Here is a 12306-nt window from a genome sequence, read left to right as displayed (position 1 = left end):
AAATTTGGAAAGTCTTGTGTATTAGAAGTGAAATAAAAAGGAACACAGTCAAGTGTCGCCTTGTGTTTTTCAGTACAGCCCCGATCAGTCTGCGACTCCAGCCCGTGTCTCAACGGCGGTTACTGCTACGAGCGACACGGAGGGTATACATGCCAATGCACTCATGGACATTGGGGCAAGCACTGCGAGAAAGGTAACGGTGCCACCTACTGGGTTCGAATTTGGGCTGGCATAAAAATGAGGATTTTGCAAGTGCTTTATAAGCTTGGCGGGCAACCAGGATTTTCTTCTTTTTTTCTTATTTTGGTTGTCCATTAAGCAGCTATATTTTTTTGCAATTCGTCGACTAATCAACGTTTTTTTATTACTCTGAGCTTGACATTTTTTTCTCCTTTCATTTTTTTAATTGAAAAAAATGAATGAAAGAGAACACTTATATTTTCAGTGTTTTTGTTATATATTTTTAAATCACTTTTAAAAAACTAGAACAAATAAGAAAAGAACATCTGGTCAATACTGTAAGAACTGACTCCCATTTTTGTTTTTAATTTAAATAGGTTAAAAAAAATTAATAACTGGAGTTGTCCGATAATTACAGTATTGGCCCGAATATAAGACGGCGTTTTTTGCGTTGAAATAAGACTGAAAAAGCGGGGGTCGTCTTATATTCGCGGTATAGACATTATACCCATTCACGACGCTAGATGGCGCCAGATACCATTGAAGCGATGTTCTGTCATGACAGATCTCAGCTACTCTCAAGTTTAACCAGTTTGCATTATTTTATTGCAATGTTTTTCCTTATTCAGATTTGTTTCAAGACTACAGTTACAGTTAGACTTCACTTTGATGGTTAATGCAGTTATTGCAATTTTGTTTTTTTTTATCAGAATAGATAGGTTTATTTACATCTCAAAAACCAGAAGCCATTCATTTACGAATGTGATTGTTTACATATTTAAATGTTCAGATATTAAGAATTGAATGAGGCAAAATAACATGCTTTTCTCTCAAATATATTGTGATAATCATTTGTTTCAGATGTACTGTAATTTTTTTCTGTATTAAAATTAATTTAGTGTTCAAAAAGTCTTTTTCAAACTTGAGTCTTGAAAAAGTCTTATAATCAGTGCCGTCTTATATTCGGGCCAATACGGTACTTTTTAACCAGTATCCTGATATTGTCCAACTCCAAAAATCCGATACCAATATATGCGGTCGTGGACTTTTGGTGGTCGTGGTATTTTGGCTAATTCTATTGTGATACCCCACTGGATGCTTTAATAAGAAGGATAATGCTCACATAACAAATTCCAAGCATCTTAATTTGAAGACGGCTAACGTTCAATCATAGACTTTATAATGATATTGAGGGGGCGTGGGGCCGATTAATAGGGAGCCTATCTCTGTCAAAGATGACAGAGTGGAAACACAGAAGAAGAGCTTTTTAAGTTGAAAAATCTTGTGAATAAATGTTTAAATCCCTGAATTCTTTATAGATATGGATGTAAAACAGTCTCGATTCTTGGTTAAATCACTCCTGAGACAATCCTTCCTGTTTGTATGCGGTACAGCTTTCGTTCTTTTTCGACCTAAATCTAGCATTAGATCGCTGCGTGCGTGTGTTTGAGAATTACTCCTATTGATGTGGGCAGGCCCCCTACTTGAAGGCGAGGCGCAGTGTAAGACGAGTGTGACCCGTCAATATCATTATGAAGTCTATACGTTCAATCAGGAGAACTGCTGTGCTAAGCTGTGACCAACCCTTGTACAAAGGCAGAAAGCTTCTACATTCACTTTGAAGATATTATCCGATACCATTTTAAAACGCTTTTATCAGCCAATATTATCGGCTACCCAATAGTATCGGACAACTCTATAAATGAAATAATATTTAGTTTTTTTTAAATATATATTTGTTAATATACTGTATACAATAAACAAAATGAAAATAAACCAAAAAAGAGAATATTTACCGATTAATAAGTACTGTTTTCGTTTTTTAATTAAAATTAAAGATTAAAAATGAATAAGCATAAAAATAAAAATGCATTGATAAGAAAATTGTTTTTCTTTCTCTTTAAATAAAAATAGGGAAAAAAATATAAATGAACAAATCAGATATGTTGTGTTTTTTTTTTAATATATATTTTTTAATGTATACAAAAAAGTAAATCAAAAGAGAATATTTACTGTTCAATAACTACTGTTTTTCCAGTTTGTTTTCCAATTTAAAACAATGTGAGAATATTTCATATTTTTGTCCATCTGTTTTTTATTTTGTGTTTTTTAAGCATGTACAATGTGAAAAATTAAAATGAATATGAATAAATACCATACTATATTTACTGTGTAATAAGGACAGTTTGCCATTTTTAAGAAAAAATGGTAGAAAAGATAAGAATATATTCACTATTAAGATGAAATGAATTGATCATTTTTTATGTCAACACTGTCGCTAAAAGATTAATCGACTATCAAAATAGTCATCAATACGATGACTGAATTATTAGATTACTCCAGGGGACCCTAATATAACTATTTTTTATGTGGTTGCAGTGCGACTAAACACGTGCGCCTCCAGTCCGTGTCGCAACGGAGGCTCGTGTAAGGACGAGGCGGGCAGCTACAGATGCGTGTGTCCTTACAGATTCACGGGCAAACACTGTGAAGTGGGTGAGTGAACCCTCACAAAATACTGCCTTAATTTTATTGGTGCTAAATGTGCAAAATCGTGTCGTTCAGGGAAGCCCGATCCGTGCACGTCCAGTCCTTGTGTCAACGGTGGGACGTGTTTTCACTACATCGGGAAGTACAAGTGCGAGTGTACCGATTTCTTCACCGGAAGGCACTGTGAGATCAACGTGGCTGACAATACGCAACTTCACGCAGGTCAGCCGCCACGGAACTTACCTCTCCAACGTAAAATCATTTGGATTCAAATCCGGTAACTCCGGTAATCTCTTTGCATCCAAAGAGTGTCGTATTTCCGTTTAAAGTTCCTGTGACACGAAAAAGCACGTTTATTTCATAATACACGCGGTATTTTATGCTCCTGAACGAAATGGACCGCTTGGATGTGTGTGGAAGCGATCGCTATATTTATTTAGTTTTTTTAATCCCGCGTAATGAAAATGAGTGACTTCCGGCAACAGTCTCGAGTTGAGAAATAGGGGCGCTGTGACGTGTACGGAGTTCTCTTCACTATACAGACGTACTGTTGTATGAGAAGGACTATGGATTCAGCTGATTTTGCGGATGAATACGTTTAGTTTTTGCATCACGCCAGCCAAGCGGCTGCAGAAAAATCTTGCTGTATGAGGGAGAGGCGTGTGCGCCTTTTTGGGGTTTCAAAAGGTTCCCATTCACTGGTGGATATTGGCCAAAACAAGCCGTACTACTGTGGGACCATGGGACTTACGAGGAAGTGAGTAAACATCGTGATTTGTATTATGTCAAATACTGGGATCATTTTAATATGTAGGTGGCTTGCATTTTGTGACATGCTCCTTGTCCACTCTGCCGACGACCGGCGGCTTGTCGCTCATCCCCCCGCCGGGTGCGTACTATACTCGGCTTTTGCCCTCTTGGTGTTCTGTCAAATTTTCCACCGATCAGAAATTGCAACTTTGTGTTAAAAATAGCCCCGAATACAGCTATTACAAAGTAAACACTACAAACTTTCTTTAAATAAAGGACTACTTATGTTTGATCATGGATAGGCATGTAAAAAGCTCTCCACATACACATTAGCTGCACGTTCGCTGCACAACAACCGCAGCTGCCTTCCTCGACTGTTTACGACTTCGCCGTGTAGTAAAGCATTATTTTACCATATTTGTGTTGACCATTTGGCAGCTACACGCTTGTCTGACGTCGGCTGGTTTGTTAAGCAGTCATTGTCCAGCTGCTACCCCGGCGAGCTCTCCTGTCCGTAGGAGCAGGGGAACGAGCTGTAAATTGCTCTCCGCCGGGCGGTTTGCCCATCAGTGAAGACAATCAACAACCCAGTCGTCATGTGAAATGTTCCGGGCTAGATATGTGTGATTTTCCGCTTCGAAGACTGAAACATCACTCGGTTCAGGTTAGCATGTCAGCTATCTGTCCCGCCTCTTGGTTTGTTTACATTCTCCGAAGCCGGGGAAGGAAATGACATAAGCCCGATTTAGGTGTCATAAAATATCGTTCGGGAGGTGCGAGAGTAAAGGTGAAGTCGACAGTTTTGACCATTATGGAGTAATTTTGCCATGTCGTCCGGAATAAATGCATTTTTATCACCGTAATTTCCCGAATATAACGTGCAGTTCTTTTCCCCAAAATCAACTTATAAAATCATGGTGCACATTATAAACGGGTACATGGATGTAAACAGAAATATATATATATATATATATATATATAACAATTTTTTTTTTTATTGACATGGCCACGTTGTGTTGAAGAAACGTATGCGGCGATCCGTTGCCGACCATAACGGTATGTGACGTCACCATTTTGTTTCGGTTATACTTCACTCTGATCAGCCGAATGATTTCGTCCGTGTTAAATTCTGCTTTTTTCACTCATCATAAAGCACAGAATTTAGTTTCTTGAACTCATTTGAGTCAAAGTTTATTGCAGCTCCGCAACTCGGATCATAACAAACGTAACAACACAGACTTCCTGTGTGTGTCCATCAACTGTATCTGTCCCTCAGGAAACTCAAACCCAAATAACAATAGTTCCTATTGTTACTGTCGTGTCTGTTTTATCTTGTCTTGAAAAAAACTAGATACTTCGAGTGCCGTGTTCAACGTTTTATTTCTTGCTTTAAATGAATTTAAATGCCGACAGTCCGGCTGTAATGCCGCGCTCTTTTGTCTAGCCTCAGCGGCCCTCTGGCTCATAGACAATCACAACATAGATATGACAATACAGCAGCATGTATCCAACATTGCCACAACATAGAACAACATAACATAGAAAACCAATATGTCACAGTGTCAACAGCGATGAGCTCTCTCGGATTACCGATTTACGTTCTCACTTTCATTTTACCGTATCAATCCATGGAAGAAACATTTATTCATCATGATGAAACGAGCAAGTTATACAGCAGCCTTTAAAAGAAAAGTCACATCTGTTTTGTTTTCTCCTAGATTCTGGTAAATTGGAGAAGTTGTCAAATCATATTATTACTGTAAATATTGTCAGTTTATGGTAATGTTTTGAACTACCAATATGCTATGCTTGTACTGTGTTTCACTAGTCAGTAAAATGACATTTCCGTATCTGTACACGAGCTCTGTTTTCTTGTATTGTTCTATTTATTGGTGCTAAAATTAGGGTGCGTGTTATAAACGGGTACAATAATTTTCCCTAGATTTTACAAGTAAATTTGGGGTGCGCATTATACACGGGTGCGCCTTATATTCCGGAAATTACGGAATTTCATATTCCATTTAGCACGAGACTGTTATTTGTCATGACCATGCCATTTATTTAGCAATTGGGGAAAAATACTTGGATAAAAAGAATATCCTGTAAAAATATTGGAGTAGAGAGACTGAAATAATGACATTTTGCGGTTCTCTTTGTCGTGTTTTCCTCGTTGTGAATGATTCCCCTTCAATGGGCTGCATACTAAATCAGAATAAATCGTGACTCCGCTGAGGTCATCCACCTGTTGGGGACGCTAGAGCCTTAGGCGTGGCTAACCGGCAGATTAAAAGACTAATTTCTCCTCATCTGCGCTTTGCTAAATTGTTGTATATAGTCGAATCGTCTCAAAATATGGTTGTAATTCACATAATAATCCTATTTAACACTTTTTTTCTCCTGTCGTACGCACTTTAACGCTGCAACACGTATCTCTTGATCAATTCCTGTATTTTTTTTTTGGTTGAATTCCTACAATTTGTCTTGAGTCAAATTCCCATTCATTCCACACATCCACCAGCACGTTATTCTCTCTCTCTTTGAATCTGTTGCTCTAATGAATCTGGCTGGGTTGATGTGAAGCTAATCTTAGCATCGGTTGCTACCCTGTGGCAGCATGTTCCAATATAGAAGCGAGTAAAATCTATTTCAAGTTGAAGCCCAGCAGGACGCAGGAGCGTTGACACGGAGCTCCTTTTAGCCCCGTTGCCATTAGCACATCCTAACAAACGCCACGTCACAGATGTGCGATACTCAGACGGTATGCCCGAAGTTCAGGACCTTTGTACCTTTTCCAATATTTCAGAAGGAGGTTGCGGCCTGCCGCCGCAGGTGGTAAACGCTGAGGTTCAGTTCTCGTCCACCTTGCCGGGATCGGTGGCTGTTTACACGTGTCGGACGGGGTATGTGGCGGCACCCAGAGCCACGCAGAGCGTTTGCGGCGTCCAGGGCGACTGGAGTCAGCCTCCTATCTGTGAGGGTGCGTCACAAAAAACACCCGCCATTCCATCTTGTATTAGCCTCTCATTGTTGACCAGTTGATCAATTTCATGAAGACGTGATACGATAACAATTATTTTGGGACATTATGTACACATGTGACACAATCAGTAACATTTAACCTTCAACATGGAAAAAAACTAAGCAGTTTGGATGTTTTTGACAATACAATTCTGTTGCTAAAACATTTGAATGCTAAACATTTTTTTTTAAGGTAATATCTAGAAATGACGATGATGAGTCAGCGTTTCGCATTTTGATGGATTTGGTACTTTTGACGAGTGTTTCAAAATGAAAAAGATATTTGAAATCCAATTGGAATTGGCCAAGTAATTACTTTGAGAGGTGCATAGTACGCGTGTAATTTACTCTGTTACATTTACAGTGGGGCAAATAAGTATTTAGTCAACCAGCAATTGTGCAAGTTCTCCCACTTGAAAATATTAGAGAGGCCTGTAATTGTCAACATGGGTAAACGTCAACCATGAGAGACAGAATATGGAAAAAAACAGAAAATCACATTGTTTGATTTTTAAAGAATTTATTTCCAAATTACAGTGGAAAATAAGTATTTGGTCACCAACAAACAAGCAAGATTTCTGGCTGTCAAAGAGGTCTAACTTCTAACGAGGTCTAACGAGGCTCCACTCGTTCCCTGTATTAATGGCACCTGTTTTAACTCATTATCGGTATAAAAGACACCTGTCCACAACCTCAGTCAGTCACACTCCAAACTCCACTATGGCCAAGACCAAAGAGCTGTCGAAGGACAACAGAGACAAAATTGTAGACCTGTACCAGGCTGGGAAGACTGAATCAGCAATTGGTAAAATGCTTGGTGTAAAGAAATCAACTGTGGGAGCAATTATTAGAAAATGGAAGACAAACAACACCACTGATAATCTCCCTCGAGCTGGGGCTCCATGCAAGATCTCACCCCGTGGCGTCAAAATGATAACAAGAACAGTAAGCAAAAATCCCAGAACCACACGGGGGGACCCAGTGAATGACCTACACAGAGCTGAGGCCACAGTAACAAAGGCTTCTATCAGTAACACAATGCGCCGCCAGGGACTCAAATCCTGCACTGCCAGACGTGTCCCACTGCTGAAGAAAGTACACGTCCAGGCCCGTCTGCGGTTCGCTAGAGAGCATTTGGAGAATAGGACTGGGAGAATGTGTTATGGTCAGATGAAACCAAAGTAGAACTTTTTGGTAGAAACACTGGTTCTCGTGTTCAGAGGAGAAAGAATACTGAATTGCATCTGAAGAACACCATACCCACCGTGAAGCATGGGGGTGGAAACATCATGCTTTGGGGCTGTTTTTCTGCAAAGGGACCAGGATGACTGATCTGTGTAAAGGAAAGAATGAATGGGGCCACGTATCGAGAGATTTTGAGTGAAAATCTCCTTCCGTCAGCAAGGGCGTTGAAGATGAGACGTGGCTGGGTCTTTCAGCATGACAATGATCCCAAACACACAGCCAGGGGAACAAAGGAGTGGCTGCGTAAGAAGCATTTCAAGGTCCTGGAGTGGCCTAGCCAGTCTCCAGATCTCAACCCCATAGAAAATCTGTGGAGGGAGTTGAGAGTCTGTGTTGCCCAATGACAGCCCCACAACATCACTGCTCTAGAGGAGATCTGCATGGAAGAATGGGCCAAATTACCAGCAAGAGTGTGTGAAAAGCTTGTGAAGACTTACAGAAAACGTTTGACCTCCGTTATTGCCAACATAGGGTACATAACAAAGTATTAAGATGAACTTTTGGTATTGACCAAATACTTATTTTTCACCATGATTTGCAAATAAATTCTTTAAAAATCAAACAATGTGATTTTCTGTTTTTTTTCCACATTCTGTCTCTCATGGTTGAGGTTTACCCATGTTGACAATTACAGGCCTCCCTAAAATATTCAAGTGGGAGAACTTGCACAATTAGTGGTTGACTAAATACTTATTTTCCCCACTGTAACTGAGACACTGTTATGGTGGAAAATTTTGGTAGCAACTTGTTGGTTCCTTATTATTATTTTTTTAGACATTGACACCTTTTTAGAACGATATCTCGATTCTTGTCAGGCGCATATCGATAACCTTTTGGGATACAAAGTATCACGATATATCACCATTTCCATCTTTTGTCACATCCCTAGTTGAGGTTGGTAAATTAAAATTTTGGCATCAAGGGGTAAATAAAGACTTTTCCACAGTTCTCAAGGTTAGAAACAACACCGCTCAAATGCTCAAGCAACAATAGTCTATCGCTTCCATTTTTCTCCAGAATTCAACGAATGCTGGTCCGGGCCGTGCGCTAACGGTGGGACGTGCCGCAACCACGGCGGGTCGTACCTGTGCGACTGTCAACAAGGCTTCAGCGGGAAACGTTGTCAAACTGGTAAGTGAGTTACATTTCCAACCGGTCTAGTTTATACCAAATAAAACACCACTAATCTATTCTATTTTGGTTATGTTTATTATGAGATGTGAACGAATGCCTGTCGGAGCCATGCAAGAACGGAGGTACTTGCGTGAACCACTTGGGGTCATACTTGTGTCAATGTCCGTTGGGCCTCAAAGGACGCCATTGCCAAACAGGTACGCCTTTCGCACGCAACCCTTGCTATTCGGAACAACCGATTTGTGGAGTTATGGAGGACCAGGAGTGCCAAAATTCATTTTGGTAGTATTTTTCTTTTCAAGTTTTTTCATTTTTATTCTAGCTGTAGTATTAAAGTATTTGTGTAAAGTTACATCACTGGGGCCTGTCAGTGTTCACGCCCACTGAATTTAAGTGGCGAATGACAGATAAAATTATTTTACTCTGCACAAGGAAACAAGTGAAAAATGAAATGAATAAGTGTTAAAATTAATAAACAGGAGGAGGATTATCGGGTTATGTCGCCAGCATAGGAATGGAACTCGTTTGTAACCAGCGGAATACCTGTGTACACACACACACACACGCGCACACACACACACGTATATACTGTATATATATGGCGGAAAATCCTCAGGTGACTTGAAGTTCTGCTCTGAGACCCCCAATTTGGCCAAATAATGATGATGGTGTGATACATCATTGGAAAGCTTAAAATCTCAATTTTCTGGGGGAAGAAAAAATTTGAACAGGAGGGCATTTTTTAAAAACAACATTTTTTTAAACAGCAAAACCCTATCTGGAGGTGAGCGCACCCGAGAGCAGAATTACAGACACCATGACTTTAACGAGATATTATCATGTACTTACCTTGTTTCGATCCAAAAACTCCATGTAACATGTATCACTGAGTGTCAAGACACAGCTGTGAATAGCCACAGTTGGATTTTTTGGGGATTTTATGGGTGAAACATGGTAATATAACAAGGTTCGTGATGCAGAAATCGTAGACATCAAGGAGTGGTTGAGATTTTCTTTTTTATATATTTACCCTTTTACAAGTCTTTCTTTTTTCAACTGTTTTTTGTTTGGATCGATTATTTATCATCCAACACATTGGAGAAAATGCGACAGCAACAAAAAAATACAATTAATCGATAGTTATGAGGTAGATACCCATGACTTTTTTACAGACGCCATTTTTTTTCATTGTGACGTAATTTGTTTAATAGTTTAAAATATGCGGGTGAATCATTTTTTAAACCTTTTTTTTTTTTTTTTTTTTTTTAAATAAATATGAGACATCAATTAATGATTCTAAGCTAAAAACGACATTTTGAATAATAAACAGAATTGATTACCTTTGTTTTATGGCTGGGTTGAAACAAAAGAGTTTGCGAGATGTCTGTAAACTGGGGTTTTCAGGGTAAAACGGACAAATTAAAAATAGTTTGGGGGCTTAATGCACCATGAATCTGCTATGGCAGCATATAGACATATTGTTCTATCAAACACAACAGCCAACCCAGCCATAAAACGAAGATAATTAATTATATTTATTATTCAAAATGTCTGTCGTTTTTAGCTTTGAATCATTAATTGATGTTTAATCTTTCGTTTAAAAAAACTAAAACAAAAAAACTTAAAAATTAATCACTCGCATATTTTAAAACTTTTAAACAAATGACGTCACATTGAAAAAAATGGTGTCTGTAAGAAAGTCACAGATATCTACCTCAAAACTATCGCTTAATTATATTTTTTTGTTACTGTTGCATTTTCTCCGATATGTTAGATGATAAATAATCGATCCAAACAAAGAATTTGAAAAAAAAAAACTTATAAAAGGGTAAATATATGAAAAAGAAAATCTCGACCACTCCTTGATGTCTGCGATTTCTGCATCGCGACCCTTGTTATATTGCCATGTTTCATCCATAAAATCCCCCCCAAAATCCAGTTGTGGCCATTCACAGCTGTGTCTTGACACTCAGTGATACATGCTACATGGAGTTTTTGGATCGAAACAAGGTAAGTACGTGATAATATCTCGTTAAAGTCAAGGCGTCTGTGATTCTGCTCTCGCATCCGCTCTCACCTCCAGATAGGGTTTTGCTGTTTAAAAAACATATTAAAAAAATTTTTTTTAAATGCCCTCTTGTTCAAAAATTTCTTCCCCCAGAAAAATGAGATTTTATGCTTTTCAATGATGTATCACACATTTATATAGGCCAATTTCGAAATTCGGCAAAAATTTGGGGTCTCAGAGCGGAACTTCTAGTCACCTGAGTGTTTTCCGCCATAGCAATCATGTATTTTATAAAATTGCATTGTCCCCCTTTCAAATAAATTTAAAACTAAACTAATTAAATAGTGAAATAATAACATTTTATCACAAATGTAGTTATTTATTCAATTATGTTATTATTGATTATATTTGGTCACTCCTGCTCGTCCAAATTTCTTCCCTAACACGGAAAGGAAACTTCCTCTTACCCAAAAACGCGTGTATATGTGCGTGCTGTGCGCAGAGCAGGACAGCTGTGAGTCCAACCCGTGCCTGAACGGCGGCGCGTGTCGCAGTTTCAAGAAGACGTATGCGTGCACGTGCAAAGAGGGTTTCTTCGGCGACCAGTGCCAGATGTGTAAGAGCACCCCCCGCCATCAACTTTAGTTCGTTCAGATTTTCATTGTCTATGTCGCCCTCTAGTGGAAGATCCTTGTGTACTCCATCCATGCGGGAACCGAGGCGACTGCCGGAGTGACAGGAGAGGAAACTACAACTGTGTGTGCAAAGCTGGACACACCGGGAAAGACTGTGAAAAAGGTCGGACGATCTTAAATTTAAATAATGCTATATGCCACTGACAGAGATTGGCATCTAATCCATTTGGGCTGTGAGGGCCTGATCGCTGTCAGGCTCTCCCAATTCAGTCTATTTTTACATTTATGAAGTTGGTCCCCCCATCAGACGCAAATTTATAAAAAAATTATATCATTCGTTTGCGCAAAAAAAAATTTTCCGTTTTTGCTACTATCGTTGTTGACAGAGTAAAAATTCTTTCGTAGGTCAATCTGAGGTCAACCATCCCCCCCTCATTCTGATTAAAAATGGTGTCCATCATTTGTGCTAAAAAAATTTGTTACTGCTGCTGTCGTTTCTGAGATAATTAATTAATTAATCTGAGATAATTTCGAGTGATTACGTCACACAGTCATAGGCGGAGTTTGACTTTTGGGGCGTGGGGGGGGGGGGCACAATATGTTGATGACCCCAAAACGCAGTGTCAGCAATAAAATGAACTTACAAGAATACTTCAATTAATGAGTTGACAATGAAATTTTTTTTTTTTTTTTTTTTTTTTGTATCCCGTCATTCTTGAGGGGAATTCTAAATCAGGCTGCTTAGGCAATACTTTTCGCCAAGATCGTCATCCATTGAATTTGGTACGCCCGCCGGTGTCGTGCCAATGTAGTTACCCCAATCAAAACTTGTATACCCTGGGCGGA

General features: G+C 39.1%; 1 protein-coding gene across 1 annotated transcript in view; it reads left to right on the top strand.

Annotated features, from left to right (window-relative positions):
- sned1 (sushi, nidogen and EGF-like domains 1) overlaps positions 1-12306 on the top strand; it is a 102657-nt gene that overhangs the window by 69230 nt on the left and 21121 nt on the right. Inside the window, exons 12-19 of the mRNA XM_057840908.1 lie at positions 74-193; positions 2560-2676; positions 2746-2892; positions 6224-6397; positions 8701-8814; positions 8901-9014; positions 11328-11441; positions 11507-11623. Of these exons, the coding sequence (XP_057696891.1) occupies positions 74-193; positions 2560-2676; positions 2746-2892; positions 6224-6397; positions 8701-8814; positions 8901-9014; positions 11328-11441; positions 11507-11623 (1017 nt within the window). The remainder of the gene's footprint in view (positions 1-73; positions 194-2559; positions 2677-2745; positions 2893-6223; positions 6398-8700; positions 8815-8900; positions 9015-11327; positions 11442-11506; positions 11624-12306) is intronic.

This window comes from Corythoichthys intestinalis, chromosome 7 (assembly GCF_030265065.1).
Source record: "Corythoichthys intestinalis isolate RoL2023-P3 chromosome 7, ASM3026506v1, whole genome shotgun sequence".
In the NCBI taxonomy this organism is placed as follows: Eukaryota; Metazoa; Chordata; class Actinopteri; order Syngnathiformes; family Syngnathidae; genus Corythoichthys; species Corythoichthys intestinalis.
The sequence above is the reverse complement of the archived record's forward strand: the minus strand, read 5'-3'. Positions and strand labels throughout refer to the sequence as shown.